The sequence below is a fragment of the Grus americana genome, chromosome 23 (assembly GCF_028858705.1).
Source record: "Grus americana isolate bGruAme1 chromosome 23, bGruAme1.mat, whole genome shotgun sequence".
In the NCBI taxonomy this organism is placed as follows: Eukaryota; Metazoa; Chordata; class Aves; order Gruiformes; family Gruidae; genus Grus; species Grus americana.
Genome location: NC_072874.1, coordinates 2430869 through 2448946, shown reverse-complemented (window position 1 = coordinate 2448946; position 18078 = coordinate 2430869). Strand labels below are relative to the sequence as shown.

Below are 18078 nucleotides of genomic sequence, written 5' to 3'. Positions count from 1 at the left end.
CGGGGGGCCTGCATGCCGGGGTGGCCATGGCTGCAGCAGCCAAGCGAGCTGCAAAGTAGTGCGGGGGGGTGGGGGTGGGGGGGGGGGGGGGGGTGGGGTGTGGGGTGTGTGTGTGTGTGTGTGTGTGTGTCTGGCCATGGCCGCCTCTCCAGGCCAATTTCCCCACACCCCCCCCCCACCCCCCCCCCACCCCCCCCGGCCCCACTAAAATTAGCCGGGGCCCTTTCCGGCACCGCCTGGCCCTGACCCAGCGCCCTCCCGGCGGATGTTTCCCCGCTGGGCTCTCGGGGCGATGGGTGCTCCCTGGGGACGGGGGCTGCTCCCCACAGCGCTGGGCTGCATCCTGCCTGTGGTCCTGGCACCCACCCGGCCTCGTGGGGTGTGGGGCCCCTCGCCCCCTCCCCAGCCCCCTCCCCGGCAGCATTATAAAAATAGCTCCTTCCCAGGCCGGTCCCCCGCGCCGCCAGCGCCAGCAGGATCCAGATGTTTTCCAGATGTTCTCCCAGCCCCACGCCTGTGGCTGGAGGCCAGGATGCGTCGGGGCTGGGAAATGGTGCGGGGGCTGGAGGAGGAGGAGGAGGAGGTGGTGCTGTCCCAGCACCGCTGCAGACCCCAGCACTACACCCCCCAGCTCGGGATGAGGTGCAGAGGGTGGCGGGGGGGCACTTTTGGCCCCCCCAGGCCTGGCTAGGGGAGCCTGCAGCCCTGCCCTGCCGGCCAGCACATCTGCTCCTGGGGCTGAGCTCTGCGGGCTCTTGCCCTGGGCTCTGCAGTGAGCCAGCCCTGGTGAGTGTCCGTCCCCGTCCCCCCCCATGATGGGACCCCCCTGTGCCCCGGTGGGACCCCCTGTGCCATGATGGGACCCCCCCCATGCCGCAGTAGGACCAGCCCAGCCAAGCCCAACCCTGCAGGGCCGTGTCAGCCCAGAGCAGAGCCCCGGGGCTCTCCCCCCTGCAGCACCCGCAGCCCAGCAGCACTCTGTACCCAAACCAGTTTATTGTAAACAAGATCTATACGTTGCACAGCTTTGGGGCCGCACCACAGCGCAGGGAGCAGTGCCTGGGTGCAGGGTGGGCATTCAGGCCCGTATTGGCACAGACCCGGGATGGGGTTGGGGGCAGCAGGGCCGGGGTGGGGGGCACTGGGCACGGCACCGGCACCGCGCCAGCAGCACCGCGTGCCACCCGCCTGCCCCGTGTCCCCAGGGCCACAGAGCGGTGAGCACTGCCGCCACAGCCACAGCCCCCATGGCGCTAGCAGGGCAGCACCTTCTTCACCCGCTCAATCTCCGCCTGCGGGGAGAGGCCATGAGCGTTGGGGGGCAGCGGGGGACCCTGGCACAGGGGCAGCCCCTTGCCCGGGACTCACCTGCAGCGCCTGGCGCTTGGCGCGCTCCTGGCATATCTCCAGCCGCATGTCCTCCAGGTCCCGCCTGCAACGCGCCGGGGACGGCTCAGCCGGGGCCAGATCCAACAGTGAGCAGCTGGGAGCTGCTGGGGACCCCCCCCCCCGCCCGCCACCCCATCCCCACTCACAGGTGCTGGACTCGCATCAGGTCCACGAGGATGTGCAGGGACCGGACCTCGGCCTTCAGGTCCTCCAGGGCCAGCCTCTCCTCCGGCCGCGGCACCGCCGGCACCTCTGTGCTCCACGGCGGGCCGGACGCCTGCCCCACGCTGGGGAGCGGGGCACAGAGCCCGGCACGGGGCAGCCCCTGGGGGTGGTCTCCCCCGCAGGGACCCCCCACGCTCCCCAGGGTGAGGCTGGGTGGCCGCTGGCCGGGCACCCGGGGGCGTGCGGCAGTGGGGTGGCTCAGCCTGGCCGTGGTGACTGGCACCGCATTGAAGCCGTCGGCATCTGCCAAAGAGAGAGTGTCAGCGCACGGCCCCTCCATGGCTGCAGCACCCAGTGCCGACACCCAGCACCTACCTGGGTCACCAGCTCTGCCCCGCTCCGTGTCGGCCAAGGCACAGGGCTGGGGTCCGCCGGGCCTGGGGACGGCAGAGGTGGTACAGCGGCACAGCCGGGCCGTGCTCAGCCCTTGTGTCGGGGAGACAGGGACTGAGCACCGGCATCGGCACAGCCCCAGATGCCCCAGCACAGCCGCCCGCGTCTTACTTGCTCACCAGCACAGGGGCTGGCTTGGCCTTGGCAGGGACGGGGGGAGCAGGAGCCATCCTCTTGCTGGGGGGGAGCTTGGCCGGCTCCATCCTCACCGGCACCAGGAGCTCTGGGGAGAGGAGGCCGGACCGGGGCTGGGGCCGAGACCGGCACAGCAAGCACCGTGCAGCATGGCCGGGTGAGAGCAGGGCAGGAAGTGCTTCCCGCCGGGGAGCCCCCGCCACGGCCATGGCCCAGCACCAGGGACCTTGCCCCAGGCACGGGGGTCCTGTCCTGGGCATGTCCCTGTCCCCGTCTCCATCCCTCCTCCCCCCCCAGCCCCAGTGCAGGACTCACCCGGGTGCTCCCCCTCCTCGCCCACCTCGTCCTTCACTGTCACTGCCGGGGAGCAAAGGGGCTCGTCAGGTGCTGGGCGAAGGACCCTCGGTGTGGCCCCTCTCCCAGGGACCCTTTGGCTGGGTGGGACAGCTCCTGCCAGGGCACCCACAGGCAGGACGGGTGGGAGACAAGGTCCCACAGCACTCCCGGGCTCCCGGTTCCCACCAGCACTGGCTGCTGCGCCCGCCCAGGCGGGCAGTGGTGCTCGGCGGGACCCAGCCAGCTCCATGGCGGCTCTGCCTCACAGTCTCTGGCACCATGTACCCAGGACCCTGTCTGCCGCTTCGGGGACAGCTGCCCCTCCTGCCAGCCCCACACCCAACCCTGCACCCATCCCCGCACCCAACTCTGCACCTATTCCCGCACCCGGCCCAGCACCCAGCCCTGCTGCGGTCGGCGCTTCCTCTGCCTGCGGCAGAGCAGGCGGCTGCAAACCTCCCCCAGAGCGCGGCACCGCGGCACGGGCAGGATGCTGTCCCAGCACTGCCTACGGCGCAGCAGCATCCCTCTCCCACCGAGCCCCGGGGTCCCACTGGAACAGGCCCCCCGGCAGGGCAGGACATGGGGCATCAGGCCACAGGCATGTGCCCACAGACCACCCTGTCTTCATAGTGGGCCACCCTGTCCCTGTGGTGGGCCACACCGTCCCTGTGGTGGGCCACGCCGTGCCAGTGGCGGGCCACCCTGTCCCCATGGCAGGCCAGCAGCCCTGATGCTGCCTGGTCCCTGCTGCCACCAGCACAGCCCTCGCCACGGTGACCTCGCAGGCACCTGCAGGTTTTATCCACCCAGAGATGGCCGCAGCCGCAAGGGCCGTGGGGACAAGGATGCCTGGCCCCAAGGGCGCAGGGAGCTGCTCTCCAGGCCCTGGGGCTCCATCGCTCCCAGCTCCTCCTCGGCAGCTGCCCCAGCTCCCAGGGCACAGGCACGGCCCAGGAGCAGCGCGGCCCGGTGCGGGTGCTGCCGGCCAGGATGGTCCCCAGGCGCGGGACCCCCAGAGCTGCAGCCGCTCCATCCTACCTGCTGGTGCGGGGCTGCCCACGAGGCCGTGCGGTGCGGTGCGGTGCCAGGCTGCCACGGCCCCACGCCGCGCACGTGACGCCAGAGGAAATCGTCTCCGCGCGGGGAAGGAAGTCGAAGCAGAGAGCACCTCAGTGCCAGTCCACAGTGTATCCCTGCACCCCACGGGGCTCCTCCTGCCCCCTGGTAGGGTCAGCCCCCCAGCTGCCCCAACCCACCTTTCACCCGGCCATGGGACCACCCAGCCATCCTGGCAGGACACGAGTGAAATGCTGGCGGCGTGGCGTGGGCTGTCGCTGCTGGATGGGGGCTTTAGCAGAAGCAGCCAAATCCAGCCACCGCTGCAGGGCGCGGGGGTGACTCACGGCCCTGTGACCGCGACCACTTTGCTCAGACAGCCGGGGCGGTGCCTCGCTGCGAGGCGAGCCCCCCGAGCCCCCACAGGACCAGCAGCAGCCCCAGGCCGCCCTGCCCCACCGGCAGCACCCAGAAGGCAGCCCATGGTGTGGCACGGCCATGTCCAGCACTAGGGCTGAGCTTCTGGCACCACTCACGTGGCGACAACCTGAGCCGCACGTGCAGGCAGCAGCCGAATGGGCCGGCATGGGCTGCCAACCCAGGGAGTGAAGCAGGAAGGCAGGAGTCACACCCGGCCCCGGACGGCAGCTCAAAGCCGCCCGCCTCTCCCTGCGCGTCTGTGGCCTTCGGTGTGGAGGGGGAAGTGAAACCTGAACCACAGAGGGGCCGAAACCACAAACCACGAGCGCACAGGGCTGGTGCGGCCACACCGCCGGAGTCCTGCCGCAGAGCGCGGAAGCCGGAAGGGCCACCAGCAGCCCCAGGGCTCCCCAGGTGACACCATGAACATTCCATTCCACACGGCAATGCTGAACCTCGGGGGATCAGCACCGGCAGAGGGGGCTGGCCAGGCCACACAGGTTTCCCTGGGGGAAGCTCTCCCAGGCTGAGGAGCTGGGAATGCCAGGCACCCTTTGGCTCAAGGGCTCAAATTCAAGTGTGAGGGGAAACACGAACCTTTACCCCACATCACTGTCCCAACTGCTGTTAGCAACACCATTAACCAACGCCAGGCAGGACTGCTCTCTGCAGCCCCAGCACCCCCCGCAGATGTCAGAGCAGGGAGCAATCTGCCTTCCCGGTGGCAGCTGGGGAAAAGCCTTTCCCGCCTGGCACCAGCCAACGCGACGACCACCTTACTCTGCCGCACTTGACCAGCACTGGGGTTTAGGGCCTGCCTAGAACCGGGCTGCCTGGAGCCGTGTCTTCAGCCAGAAGGTGGGTTTGGAGCACGGATGGAGTGTTGTTCCTGTTCCCAGGGGACACAATCCCTGCTGGCAGCAGAGCTGCAGAATGCGGCCCATGCCCCCCGCCCCTCCCATGCAAGTATTACTACCGCAAAAGGGCTAAAAGGTCTATTAACTGCTTAAAAAACAGCAGTTGCTTTAGCAACTAAATTAGAGAGCACATCAGGCTATGGGTAAAACAAACACCCCCATGCTGCCTGGCTCTTGCACCCGCAAACTCCACCCTGACCAGCTCCTGGAGGAAGAACATCCTTGCTTGGCCAGTGCAGTCTTCTCGCTTCCAGGTGCAGCACTCCCCACCTGGAGAGCCGTATAAAACAGGAACAGGACAGCAACTGCTTGCAACTGCTGCTTCTGAACGGCAGGGGCAGCCCCAACCAGGTGGAGCTTCCTCTTTCCTGTTCTGCTGTCCCACCCCGTTTCTCTTCCAGGACCACCGTGTTTTAAAACCTCCTTGCCCAGGAGCTCTCCTGCACTGGGGCTGGTCACCGGCTTTTGGCTCTTGTGGCCTCCCCAATTAGTTCAGAAGGCAAGTCTGAAGCCCCAGACTCAGAACACAAAACAAAGCAGAGTTACACCTACTACTTCTTTTATTGTATTTTATTTGCATAAACAAACTTCAGGGCTTTGCTAAACAGGAACTGTTCAAGTCAAAACAAACCAAACTCTAGTTGGTGTGTGTGTGTGGGGAAACAGCACAGCAATCCTGGGAAGGGAGGGCAGAGATGGAGAGGAGGGCGAGCGGTGGCTGTACAGCACGTGCACACTCAGCGCCGGTGCGCGGACATGCCTCTCCTAAGAAGGCTCATTGACTCAGCCAGAGAACTATTTGCAAACTTCTTCAGAATATTTTTTAAGTAGAAGATAAAAAGAAATACATCATAACGGCCGTCCTTAACCAGCACAGGAGGGATTTGCCTTTTGTTTTTATAAAAAGATTAATAAAAAATATTGAAAAATTCTCATCTCCTTTTATATTTTTAACCTAGTAGAATTCTGAAGTTTCTTAGAAAACTATGTTACCTTGGAAAGAGCACTCGAGTTCACAACCAGCTGCAAAGAGGATACACAAAATGCCTACAAGCAGTTTGGGGCTCCAGCACACACCAGGCCTAACAGTATACACAAACAGTGGTGAAAAGTAGGGTGTCTTTTTTTTTTTTTTTTTTGAAACCATGCTAATTTTGTTAACTTTCAACATAAAAGGAAAACAATTGTTTTTAAAAGGCCCTAAACTCAACTGTTACATTAAAAAAAAGATTTAAAAAAAATCATAGCAGTTTGGTCCCAACAAGTTAACATTTAGATGTTTATTTCACATGCTTCATTGTTTTCTTATTTATAAGAACCAAAAATAGTTTCCAAAATTATCATTTAATTGATGTTACTACGTACGTAAAGGCCTAAAATAAGTAGAGTATGAATTTAAAAAATTGAATACACAATAGGGGAGAAAAATTTGAACTGGTGAGTTAATCCCGACCTTTACTATTTCAAATTATAAAAGAGAAACAAAAATGTCAAGACTACTGGGTTAAGATGGGCACAAACCAAAATCCACATTGTCTTTGAAGCCTGTTGCCAAAAAAATAACCGACCATTCAATAAGGTCACAGACGAGAGAAAATCTAGGATCTCACCCAGTACTTGACCTTATTCAGTCCAGAAGGTAAGTCTTTGGGAAGATCTACTCCATGAGTGGATCGGAGCATAAAGGATTTATCAGTTCTAGTCCACACTTAGGGAGGTTGAACTCTGGAGATGCAGTTAACTTCAGGATGGTTTCAGAGCTCCTCTCCGGGGCTCTCTCAGCACTTCAGGATCGCCCTGACGACCTCAGCACCAGCACCGTGCTGAACCCCTTCCTCCTGCCAGGGCTCTCAGAAACACACCGACACCGCGGCTATTCAGCCGTCGTCTGTAAGGTGTCCTTTTCCTCTCGGTTTTCTGTTCCGCTTTCGTCATCTTCGATTTCTCCTTCTTCACCACTGAATTTGTCATGAGCCCACTTTGGGCTGGTGCTTGACTTTCGGAACATGAAGCGACCTCTTCCTCGGGGGAAGGCACCCCGGCCACGGCCTCTGTTCACCCACTTGTCCGCACCTTCGCCCTCCCGGTCATCGTGCTGCACAGGAGGAAGCCAATGACACCAGGTGAAGCAGACCGACTACTCGCAATGTAAGAGCAGGAAAACTTTGGCTTGTGATACGCAACCCTCCAGCACGAACCAGAGTGCCACGTGAATACTGCCATTCAAGAGAAATGCTGGCTCGTTTTGGGGAAGAAAAACAGCAGATGAAGGCAGGAATACATAATCACTACACAGGCTTTGCGCATGGCAGCCTGTCCTCCCTGACAGGGAGCTCTACAGAATATTCAGGGTGGGCAGGGGACGGGTGTCTAGGCCTGGAGCACCACTGTAGTTCTGCAACTCCATCATTTAGATATTGTACACATTTCCCCTTTATTTTCTTGCCAATCAAACCACTTTGGCAGCTTCAGTCCTTACTGGTGGGTACTCGGGGAGTTTGATAACGCATGCTGCTTTCAGGAACGCTTTGCACGAGCTAAGGCAGCTGCAGGTGGTACAAACTGAGATGGACCATGTCACCGGGCTCACACGGATCCATTTCTGTATGTAAAGTGCAGTGTAGGGACTGGATACCCCAAAAATTACAATTCTGCCTTCATTGAGATCAGAGAAAAAATGCAGTAAAAAAAAATAATCAAGGCTCTCCTGTTTGAGGTACAGGACTGAAAGACTGCATTATTTGATGAGAGGATTAGGGATGTCAAGTACTCCAAATCAGGAAAAGTGAGTAAGTGTCTGTTTAAAACTACCCCTTTTTCAAAGAACACAGTCAGAGAGGCTTCTCCTAGATTAATGCCTGTTAGTATGGCAGACTGCTATCACCAGCAAGGAACAGTACTAACCCATCCAGGAAGCTGGATGCTTTATGGGGACAGAAGAACCAAGAAACACAGCCCATCTGCAACACAGACTAACAGATTTAAGCTGCGTTTTCCACAGTACTGTGAAACACATGCTCTTAAACAGCCTTTAGGATTTCACTTAATGGCAAACTGCTCTACAATGAGCTGAAACAAGTTCTCTGTAGTCATGAGCCAGAAGCTTCTTGTGAAGAAGTGTCACATGAAGCCTTAACCTGGTGGATTAGGCAATTTAATGCCTAATTTTAATGTCTATGGTAATGTTTTACCAGTTTAATGATAGCTGGTGCTTTCACCTCTAAAGTACTTAAGACCAGATATACCTGGAGTGTACATACGTGTTTTGGTACTTAAGACACATACCAAGTAGTACTTCTTGCTCTTAGGTGTGTACTCTGGATCCCACTCCTCATCTCTGTTTCGCTTCTGGAAGTCATTGTTGCCACCGCTGTTGCTGTTATTGTTGCCTGAAAAGTTGCCTCTGCCCCATCCTCTCCCTCTTGCTCTGAACTGCTGCAACAGCAAAACACGGAAGACAAATAAAATGGTTGCAGTGGCAGTGCCCTCCCATCCTCAGACAGCTTCCAGGGCTACAAGAGATACAACGTCACTTCTCTAACCGTCCAAGAACACCTTTAACCTATCTTTAAAATAAGAGCTCACTATATTTTAGTGTTTTCTAGCTCACCTGATCACACAGTTTCTATAAAGCTATTTAAGATCACAGAGAGACACTTCCAGAGCACCCAAGACAAGCTACATAAGACACCCGTGTAGCTAGGGCCTAAGAATTGCAAACAGCGAGCGTGGTTACGACCAGATGAGTCACTTCAGTAAACCTAACCCAAACTGACTGATGCACACCATGCTGCCCATCAGGGCTGCTCAGCAACTACTAACACACAAAAGCTTCCAGGCTTGATTCTGCTCCATACATCTTGAGTTCAACTGCCCAGACTATATTCTCAGCACCCTGGTCTGTGCTCCAGACCTGGAGTGGTCATGTTCTGGCTCATCATCCACAACCAGACAATGTCTTTGGGGCTTCTCCTTTACAGTATGCTTTAACTGTGAAAGAGCAATAGACAATGGCCACTTTTTGACCGCTTTGGGAATTGATACTTGGGGCAGGGGGATGGAGAACACTTACAAAGGTCCCTCTAGCTCTTCCTCTCTCATTTGGACCAGTGAATTCTTTAGTCCCAAGTCGGGACTTATCAAAGCCTGTGGTGCTTTCCTCCCTCTCCTCAGTCTCCTCAGGATATTCCTCTGCTTTGACCGAATGAGAGGACCGTGAAGACGACGAGCTGGATCTGGATCTCTCACGTACCCTTCGGTGTTTCCTGTTTCAGCGATAGGAAACGGAGGTGAGGGGGACACCAGCAGGGTTAATAACTCAGTTGTGACTTCTTTGCTAAAGAATCGTTTCTTTATCGCTCCCTTATGGAGCAATGCTCTCCTTTCCTACTACGAAAAGGAAAAGCCAGAGTAAGAGCTCAGGATCAGCTACAACACGCAGATCTAATACAGGTCCCAAGTCTTCTCCAGAAAGAACCTGTTGCTTCTAAGGTGTTTACACCATCTACTATGAGATAAGCATGCATCTACAGAGTTTTAGTGAAACAGAAAATTAATCTAATAGAAAACTATTAAATTAACAATAAAGCAGTCATTTAAACATTGCTGTTCTCTATAACGCAACAGGAACAAGAAGGAAAAGTGACTCACCCATTCTGACACATGGAGCCTTCTCATTTACCTTTAACAATTATTTAGTGTTTCAGATAGATATAATGATATCAAGAAGACGCGCAGAGGAATAATTCATGCCACCGGAGGAGTTTATGTCAAAAGGTGTACAACTGTATGTACATGATGTCGTCTCCAACCTTAACAGCAGAAATACGAAAGGCGGAAGGAAATGGCTATTAGGTTTCCTACATACTTTTTCTTTGAGCCTTTGTGACTTTTCTCCGTTTTCTCAGTTGATCTTTCCCTTGAGTGACTTGAATCTCTCGAGTCCACCGATTCTCTGGATTTATCGCGTTTAAGATCTCTTTCCTTATGTTTTTTACGACGTTCAATATCAAGGCGCAGGTCAACAGGGTCGTCCTTATATTTCCCTTCAGCCTACAGACGCAGGGAAGAGGGGAGAGTTTAATACAAAGATTTACAGTGCACTAGTTCAGCACCACTACTTTGCTATTGACTGCACAGACTTCTGGAGAATAGGAGTTTATCTGAATACTAATCAATAATCCATTTTAAGATGTAGAATAATGCGCTATTCAAATAAGTTTTTGTTTGTCAGGCTTCAATTTTCCTACTGGTTTTTATCTTTTATTCTCCTCTTTTAAACAGCATTAGAATAGCCTGGTAATAGGGGAGGGAGAAACACAGAAGCTGACACTTTATGTACACCACAGCCAGTGAGATGAGAACAACTTGGAACTCCAATGCAACTGATTATGTATCACAACTACAGCATGTCAAAAACATCTAACAGCCCGAGGACATGTGTCACTGAACAGCAGCATGCTCGCTATTCTGCTGACAGACACCATCTAGCAGGGTGGAAGGAATTTTAATCACCAGATCTGGAAACAGCACTTAAAGAGAAGCAAAAGCTGTTTGCTGCTCGCAGGTACCTAAGATAGTGGTTACTGATCAAAGTGGTAAGAGATGGAGGCCACTGAAACGCAGTAACCAAGCACATCTGGGAAACGCCAACATCCCACTGACACGCAGCCTGTAATACGTCTGTCAAGAAGATTTACTCTGTGGCAGACGTCACCTACGGCGCTCCTCCCTCCTTGACTGGAAGGCGCTACGTGAAAGGTGCCAAGAAGTCACCACAGACGGAAGTATGTGTTTCTCCACACAATCCTAGCAAGCCTGCTAATGCAAGCTCCCCCTGGTGTTTCACAGAGCAAAAACCAGCCAGCTGTATGAAAAACACTCAACAACTAGCTTTGTTTGTTTGTTTACATAGTTAATTAAAAAAAAAAATCTGGTAATGCTTGAGTTTTATTTATAAAGCTGCTTAAATAATGGATTCAGATAGTTTCTTTGAAAAATGAGAAGTTGTGTTACCTGCGAATACTTTAAGACCAGTGGTACCTGGATGAGATTCTGCTGACTGCACACAGAGGAGCAGCAAATTGACAGTGGCTGTGGTTCTGACAAACAGTAATGAGCAGCAGTATGTCTGCAGGAAGCCTGTACACGATGTTGCTAGCACCAACATACAGCCTCCACGGCTGCGCTCAGCAATTGCTACTTTATTTACACAATACTTATCTTGGGAACTGTATCACTTGATATGCAACATACATCATATTAATCGTCTTGAATTAAATACAAAAGGATTAGTAATTCTCTAGCTATTAAATTTTTTACTTACATGAGTTTCTAAACACTTTTTTGTTTAAATAAATATGTCAAATAACGCAGGAGTGAGAGCAGGCGTTTTGTTTTGGTATTTTGCTCTTCTACTTTCCCCAGGCAAAGAGCTTTAATTTCTACTCTGAGAATAAAACTGCTCCCAACACGATGGATGACAGATAAGTGACAAAATCAGCAGCAGCTCCCTTATGTGGTACAGCAAACACCTATTTGGGTTTGTGAGGGCACGTCTGTTTCACGGAAGGCTGGCGAGCTGTTTGGAAACCACGTTTATAATACACTCTGCCAAGCTGATGCTCAGAGTTCAGGCCCATCAAATCCATCTCACCATCGTCCATGTCAAGCCACAAGTGTGTTTGGAAAAAATCGAAAACAAATATGAAACAAGTAAGGTTTCAGCAGGACTGTTTAAAATCTCTTCAACGTTCAACGTAAATATGTATGAAGGTGAACAAACAAAGGTTAAAATTCCAAACATTTTATGTTAAGCCATTTTTATGATTGTTTACAGTGAGCACGATGGCTTAACATTCAAGTACTCAGAAAAGCTAATATACTAAATTCCAAATGGTCTGGATCTACTAAAACAAGTGCTGAATGTTAAAGTAACAGCAATCAACAGAAATGGTACAGTAAGTTGTTAGAACAAAATTTATAATCTGCTTAATAGTGTATTTGGTTTAGATAAGTATTTAGTTTTACTTTCCTCTTTTTCTCATGCATGTCTTTTTGAAAACATGGTTGGAAATATTGCACGTATACAATTGATTTAATAATACTTACAAGCAGAAAAATATCACAAAAAGTCTCTTCTCTCATCATGGGCACTTGTTCCAAAAATCCTCTCTTTTTTCTCAAGCTCACCTCAATTGACTTTGGGGTCATTTACCATAGTCTAACCACTTCACAAAGGTTGTTGATACATTTTTAATAAAAATTAACCCTTTGTAGTTCATTTTTAGAATTATGCCCATCCTTAAAAGAAAAACACAAACTTAAGTAGAGAGTAATTTAAACAAAAACATCACTGTTAAGTTCATGCCCAATGCACTCATTTTGTTGAATTAAACTAATCAGAGTAACAGTTCACCTTGAAGCCAGGATCTCTGGAACTTTTCGTTTCCTCTTGAGAGAATCCATGTTTTCTAAAAGTACTGGGAGATATATCTATCCTCCTAAAAGTAAAGAAAATACACAGATATAATCTTGCTCATTTTTAGATCAAAGTCATTTAAAGCAGATCAATTATTTCCAAAGGTACTTAAAACTCCCCATATTCTTCCTTTTTTTTTTTTGCTGAAGCTAGTTATATACTTGAATTATTCCAGAGTTAAGGAGAAGGAAATCTGAAATACCCCTGAAATGTTAGACAGTGTCTAATGGCACCAACCTGTGGATTTCAGGGCTCTTTTTGTTTTTAGCTGCATCTTGTTCCATTCCTTTCTTTAGATATTTGGTAAAGCGTTCATTCAGTGTCATTCCTGAAGACCCAAAGTGATGCTCTGTTGGGGGGTTGAGTAAACAATGCCAAAATATTAATACCATTTTTGTAAAAAGACAAAGTGCATCAGTCCTGCGGCTTGGTCAAATTCAGCTGCAGGACACACGAAGCACACTGGTGATGAGCTCTAGCCAATGCTGCTGACAAATTTCAGTTTCAATCTTGAAATCAACAACAAGTGAGTCACAAATTCACTAGAATACACTGATTCTAAGTCACAGCCTCTCTGAGTAGTGCTCAGGTAAAAACAACAATGCCTCTTCTGCCTTTCCAGGAGAAAAATCATTTATGGAAATAAAGACAACCCATGATCAGGCTGCTGTTCTCATCTACGGCCTATCTGCTGAAAAACAACTCTTTCAGCATTAACTAGAGTGCATGAACTCACTTATTTGGGCAAGGGAGGAGTGAACCTTCATCTGAGGATACATGGACTTCTGACCTACCTCTCACATGGTGGACTATAGTCACTATATGTTGAGCAAACAGTTCAGAAGGACTTCGCTGGGACTGAGCAGACTGAATATGATGGAATATCGAACGAAATTCTTGCTCTTTTTTGTTGCTGTGCACAAGGTCACGACACAGTTTGCGTTCCTGAGCCAGTATGCCACTTGGACTAGAAAAAGAACAGACCATATGAAATAGAACAGGGTCAAGGGAAGCAGTTTAAGATGATTAATGTTTCAGAAGTTGGAAGCCGACTGCATTTTTATGTAGTATTATGAAGGCACCTAAGAACATTCAAGCATGAGCAGGACGCTTATTTCAACATCCCTATAATACACTGATCTAGGTTACTGTAATAATTCAGGTCACTTGTTATTCTGTATTTGGAGGGCTGTGCAGGTATTAAACCCTGACACCCTGTGAGACACAAGCCCATTCTTACACCACTAGCTGGCTGTGATCTTTTGCTGCTATTCCTAACTTCTAGATTAACCTCTAACATCCCACAGAGCATATTAACACTTCCTTGCTACTGCTGTACAAACATATTTCCTGGAATAACTTTTTATTGTCTTAAGATTTCCTGAAGCAATGCTGAAGTGGCTCTCAGAGCTTCCTAGAGCTTCAGTAATGCTATGTTGAGAATAAGAGTAGTTAAACACACTCCAGAGAATCAAATGTCATTTAAGCGGCACTGTAACTTTACCATACCACTAGGATTCTAGCAGCACGGAGCCATTGAGTACCTAACTCTTTCCAGAGCCCAATGTAACACGGAACCTGATGCAGAACCATTTACATTCTGAACTAATCTTACATCTAGTCATAGAAAAGATTAGGAAAAATTGTTTAACCTTCATGCTATACTTTCACTATCTGCAAACTGGTAACTCCTCTAGCCTCCCACCACAAAAAAAAAAAAAAAAAGGTCACACAAGTATTATAATGCCAGAAAAAATTTAATCCCTACCTCCAAAAAGTGCAAATTGTGATGCAATATTACTTAGCCTTCCTCACACTTGGCAAGCATATGAGGATCTCAGCATAAGAAACAGGCAGAAAATCACTATCTAGACTTCTCAAAAAATAGCAAATACGTACCGTGCAAGATCTTCATCAAAGGAATCCATTCGAATATTGACCTGGGCCTCACGAGTAATGGAAAAGGAGGATTTGCCAGGAGTGAGCCCCTCTCCTTTGGTGCCTGGTTTCTCCTTTATCTCAGAAGCCTTCCTTGGTGGGGGAGAAGAACTTTTTTCCTGGCTTGATTTGTAAGTGGTCACTCTAAAATTCTTTTCAGGAACAAACCCCCTGTGACCTGGTTCAGCTCTCTTGGATGCTGGTCTCTCTTCTTTTTTAGATCTTTCAGAATAGCTTTCCTCCTCCATTTCATCAGGTTTCCTTTGCTTCTCTTTTCCAGGGGGCAAGAACACCACACCTTCCCATTTTCCTGGCCTGTCCTCCTCCTGACTTTTACTTGAAGTTGCTACGACTTTAGACATAAATTTGGGCTCATCATCAAATTCCGAGTCTTTTCGGCCCTTTGCCTTGTCTTTCTTTTCCTGCTCATCTGTTTCCTCTTTGCCATAATGGCTTTCCTTGTGGAACTCCGGGACCTTTAGCTTGTCAAAGTCATCCCGGAACTTGTAGCGCTTGGGTGACTGGCTGCCACGGTATCCCTTCTCGGAGTCCGCTTTGGATGCGTAGGAGTCAGATTTTGCCTTTCCGTCTGTTGATCCCAACTCAGAGAAATTCCCTTTTTCTTTATTTTTTTCTTTTTCAACATTTGTTACTTTCTGTTCTTTGTCTTTCCCATTCTCAGTCTTCTGCTCCTCCAAATACCTGTTCATAAAACAGACATTACAGTAGTGCTCTTATTAAAAATCAAAAAGATTAACACTTCTTCAGTTGAAATCAGTCAAAAGTTCAAGAACACCAATCTATGCATGTACAGAAAGCTGTCTCTAGGCCCTAAAACAGTTAAAACGCAAAGCCTGGATTTAGACTTTTAGTTCTCAATAGATTCAGCAAATATAGAAGAAAATGGATACGCAAAACTGATGAAATGAGGCTTAAGAACAAATAAAAAACAACTTACCCACAGATTCACTTTAAGAAAAAATAGTAACATCTTACCCAATCGATTTATTTACTTACAAACCTGGTTCAGGAGAACAACACATCAAAATTTTCAAATTGGGCTGTTCTGCTTTAAACAACACACTGGAAATAAAAGCCTCAAAAGCTACTTCAAATTTTGGATGCAAGTTTCATAGGTAAGCTAAATATTTCATGACAGACTGTAAATACAAATAAAAGCAAAAAGGTTAACAGAGGAGAATATTTATTTTGCTGGGAGAAGACAAAACACTTCTAGTGAGAACAACAATTTATCATAATTTAGTTTAAAGCATTGGAACTATGTTTTAAAGCATTCATTAAGCAAAACCCTAGCCTTGAGGAAACAGCAGTAAAGCCCAAGGACATTAGTTGAGCACTTTGAAAAGCCCAAGAGTTACAGCTTCTTTTTTTTCCTCCCCTTTTAAAATTTCAGACATCCTTGATATGGAATCAGTCCAAAATAACTTTAAAAATAATAAAGATTTAGAAGCACTTCTGAATGCTACTCTATCTTTTAAAACAAAGTGTCACCTTCAGGCACGAATCTGCAGTGGAGTACCCAAGCAAACAGAAGCATGGCAAGCTGATGCCTTCTGTGTGAAGGATGTCTTAATTTTAGTGATGATCTTTGTGCTTTAGTTTCTCATCCTACCCACATACACAGGCACAAGCACTGCAACTACACCTGCCTTAGTCTGCTTGCAGCAGGATTTAATTAAATTTTGCTAATTTATAATATCTAATGCCATTCAAGAATGCGATACTAAAAAAGCGTCTTTAACCGAAAAGTAACTGACTTAGAAATGCAAGCTTCCAGCGTGCACTGTTAGGTTGCTAGGAAATCTCATCGGGCACATCTTCACTCCAAGTGTTCATGAGATAGGAACATTTTTACAGGGAACCTACGCAAACTTTAGAACTATCCAAGTCAGAAAACTAACTCCAGCTTCCTACAACACAGGGCCAGGTCTGTATTTTGCTCTATAACTTAGACAGTACCAGGCCCAAACAGCTGGCAGCTTGCTAGCACGGCACCCTGCACACACTGGGGCCTCTTTCCAGCTGGAGCCTGCACACACACTGAGAACCCTCACGGTGCTCATGGAGAGCACCAACACACCAACACATGCAAGCTGGCCTGTCGAAACACGGCAGCACCATGAAACGCATCACTTGCCTCTTTGAGAAGGCTCCTCCTCCAGGAGCTGTGGCTTCCTCCTTCTGAGATGTACTGTAAATCGAACTGATTGGTGTTGGACTTTTGCACACAGGGCTCTTCCTTGTTGGGCTCAAACCTGCCGAGCCATGGTCAAACGGACTCTGATGAGAGCCTGCCTGAAAGGAGGTGCTGCTGCCTTGTAAAGCAGAGCTCATCTGTGATGGGTTGGACAGTGGAGGGCTCGACTTCTGCAATGGACTTGGCCGAGGAGAACGACGCCTCACCACAACCGACTGGAGAGGGCTTTTTAACGCCGGACTCCGTTCCCTTGGGCTAAGTTCAGACACAGAAGCTCTTGACGCTGAACTTGTACCATAGGTGGTCATATCTTGCCATGGTTTTGATCCCTCAGATGCCTTGACGTCTTGAGCCACTGCTCCTGAAAACGGCTGCTCCTTAGATTCATCACCTTGATTATCTCCTGCAGCCTGAGATGCCCGGGCATCCTTGGAAGATGACTTTTTCTCCTTTCCAGATTTACGCTTGGAAGACTCAACTCGGCTATGATTTGAGGAAGACCGGGAAGAGGAAGACCTCCTTGACCGATCAGAAGATGACTTATCAGAATTTCTAGAATGACTTCTAGACCTTGGTGAAGGAGATCTTCTCTTGGGTGAACGAGAGCGTGACCTCCCTCTACGAGGGCTATACGCTTGGCGATAATTTTGCCAGTTTGACCTGTAATTCCCATATCCTCCTCGGTTATACTGGCCCCATGGATAGAACCCTCGATTTCGGCCGCGAAAATAATACGGTCTCCTGTATCCTCTATTATGACCTCTGAAATCCCGGTTCTGATAGACTCTCGGATGGTTCCTTTCTCTGTTATGAGATGGAGAATATGATCTTGAACGAGACCTAGAACTGATAAAGGAAAAAAATTACCCAAATAATCTAAAGTTTATTCTTCAGTCACAACTTTTTATTTGAAGTCTTATAAAAGAAAACTGGAAAAATTAATTTCTAAGCCTTTACAAAGTAATATATTTTGTTTACCCTCATCCAATTGACGTATTACACTTTGCCCTCAAACTGCAGTGGAAATAACTTGTATCTGCAATACTGCCAAACAAATATTTAACTTCAGGATCACTGCAGAGACCGTGATGAGTACACGTTGCTCCTCATTTTCCTAGGATGAACACAGCTGCTACCCAGCTTCAGGAAGTGATGTGTCAAACTTCCAGCCCTTTACAGTTCAAGGCCACAGTTATATCTCACCTTAGATCTCCTCCACAAGGAAGTTATTTCTTTATGCATGTCATGCTACCATTATTGGAACAGATTCAAAATCTTCCTCTAGTGTCCCTCAGTCATCTCACGCGCTTATGAAATTCTGATAAGATGAAACCCCACTTCTTTGCCAGGTGAGTTAAATAAATTGCTACACCTCAACATGAGAGGAGCAGTACTGGAGTAAACTGCACACTGCTCTGTGGTTTTAAGTTTCAAAAGGTGCAGCCCTTGCCACAATTCAGAAGCTGGAGCTCCAAACAAGCAGGACAGTAGAGGGATGCGCTCGCTCTCCAGCCTGACGCCACGAGATGGCACTGTTCAGTGTCCCTCTGCTCGCCTCCACGCCATGC

At 49.6% G+C, this 18078-nt stretch overlaps 2 protein-coding genes and 1 long non-coding RNA gene across 9 annotated transcripts in view; 1 reads left to right on the top strand and 2 right to left on the bottom strand.

Annotated features, from left to right (window-relative positions):
• Positions 1 to 198: 198 nt before the first annotated feature.
• Positions 199 to 3147, bottom strand: LOC129195720 (SH3 domain-containing kinase-binding protein 1-like). 2 transcript variants are annotated; one of them, XM_054802018.1, is made up of 6 exons: positions 2458 to 3147; positions 2119 to 2230; positions 1930 to 1991; positions 1536 to 1857; positions 1369 to 1432; positions 199 to 1292 (listed from the first exon to the last, which is right to left on the bottom strand). In XM_054802018.1, the coding sequence occupies exons 1-6, from the start codon at positions 2726 to 2728 to the stop codon at positions 1254 to 1256; spliced, it is 870 nt and encodes a 289-aa protein (XP_054657993.1). In that variant the 5' UTR covers positions 2729 to 3147; the 3' UTR covers positions 199 to 1253. The 2 variants fall into 2 exon arrangements, with proteins under 2 accessions (XP_054657993.1, XP_054657992.1); XM_054802017.1 differs by having other exon boundaries at positions 199 to 1432.
• A 353-nt stretch (positions 3148 to 3500) lies between these two features.
• Positions 3501 to 6079, top strand: LOC129195721 (uncharacterized). The gene is made up of 2 exons (XR_008573952.1): positions 3501 to 4457; positions 4492 to 6079. It is a non-coding gene; the product is annotated as an uncharacterized LOC129195721 (long non-coding RNA).
• A 60-nt stretch (positions 6080 to 6139) lies between these two features.
• THRAP3 (thyroid hormone receptor associated protein 3) overlaps positions 6140 to 18078 on the bottom strand; it is a 32446-nt gene continuing 20507 nt past the window's right edge. For 5 of the 6 annotated variants that reach the window (XM_054802009.1, XM_054802012.1, XM_054802011.1 and 2 more), the window contains 9 exons: positions 16451 to 17356; positions 14254 to 14994; positions 13149 to 13321; positions 12592 to 12703; positions 12292 to 12376; positions 9742 to 9926; positions 8947 to 9139; positions 8160 to 8309; positions 6140 to 6969 (listed from right to left, as the gene is read on the bottom strand). In XM_054802009.1, the coding sequence (XP_054657984.1) occupies positions 6748 to 6969; positions 8160 to 8309; positions 8947 to 9139; positions 9742 to 9926; positions 12292 to 12376; positions 12592 to 12703; positions 13149 to 13321; positions 14254 to 14994; positions 16451 to 17356 (2767 nt within the window). In that variant the 3' untranslated portion in view covers positions 6140 to 6747. The remainder of the gene's footprint in view (positions 6970 to 8159; positions 8310 to 8946; positions 9140 to 9741; positions 9927 to 12291; positions 12377 to 12591; positions 12704 to 13148; positions 13322 to 14253; positions 14995 to 16450; positions 17357 to 18078) is intronic. The other variant, XM_054802015.1, reaches the window with a different exon arrangement.

Bases quoted from the DNA above. Each gene is read 5' to 3' on its own strand.
- LOC129195720 (XM_054802017.1), bottom strand. From the start codon at position 2,728: ATGGAGCTGGCTGGGTCCCGCCGAGCACCACTGCCCGCCTGGGCGGGC. The intron at 1,858-1,929 runs GTAGGTGCTGGG...TCTCTTTGGCAG, and splicing joins GGGCAGAGCTGGTGACCCAG to ATGCCGACGGCTTCAATGCG. The intron at 1,433-1,535 runs GTGAGTGGGGAT...GGCGCGTTGCAG, and splicing joins CTGATGCGAGTCCAGCACCT to GCGGGACCTGGAGGACATGC.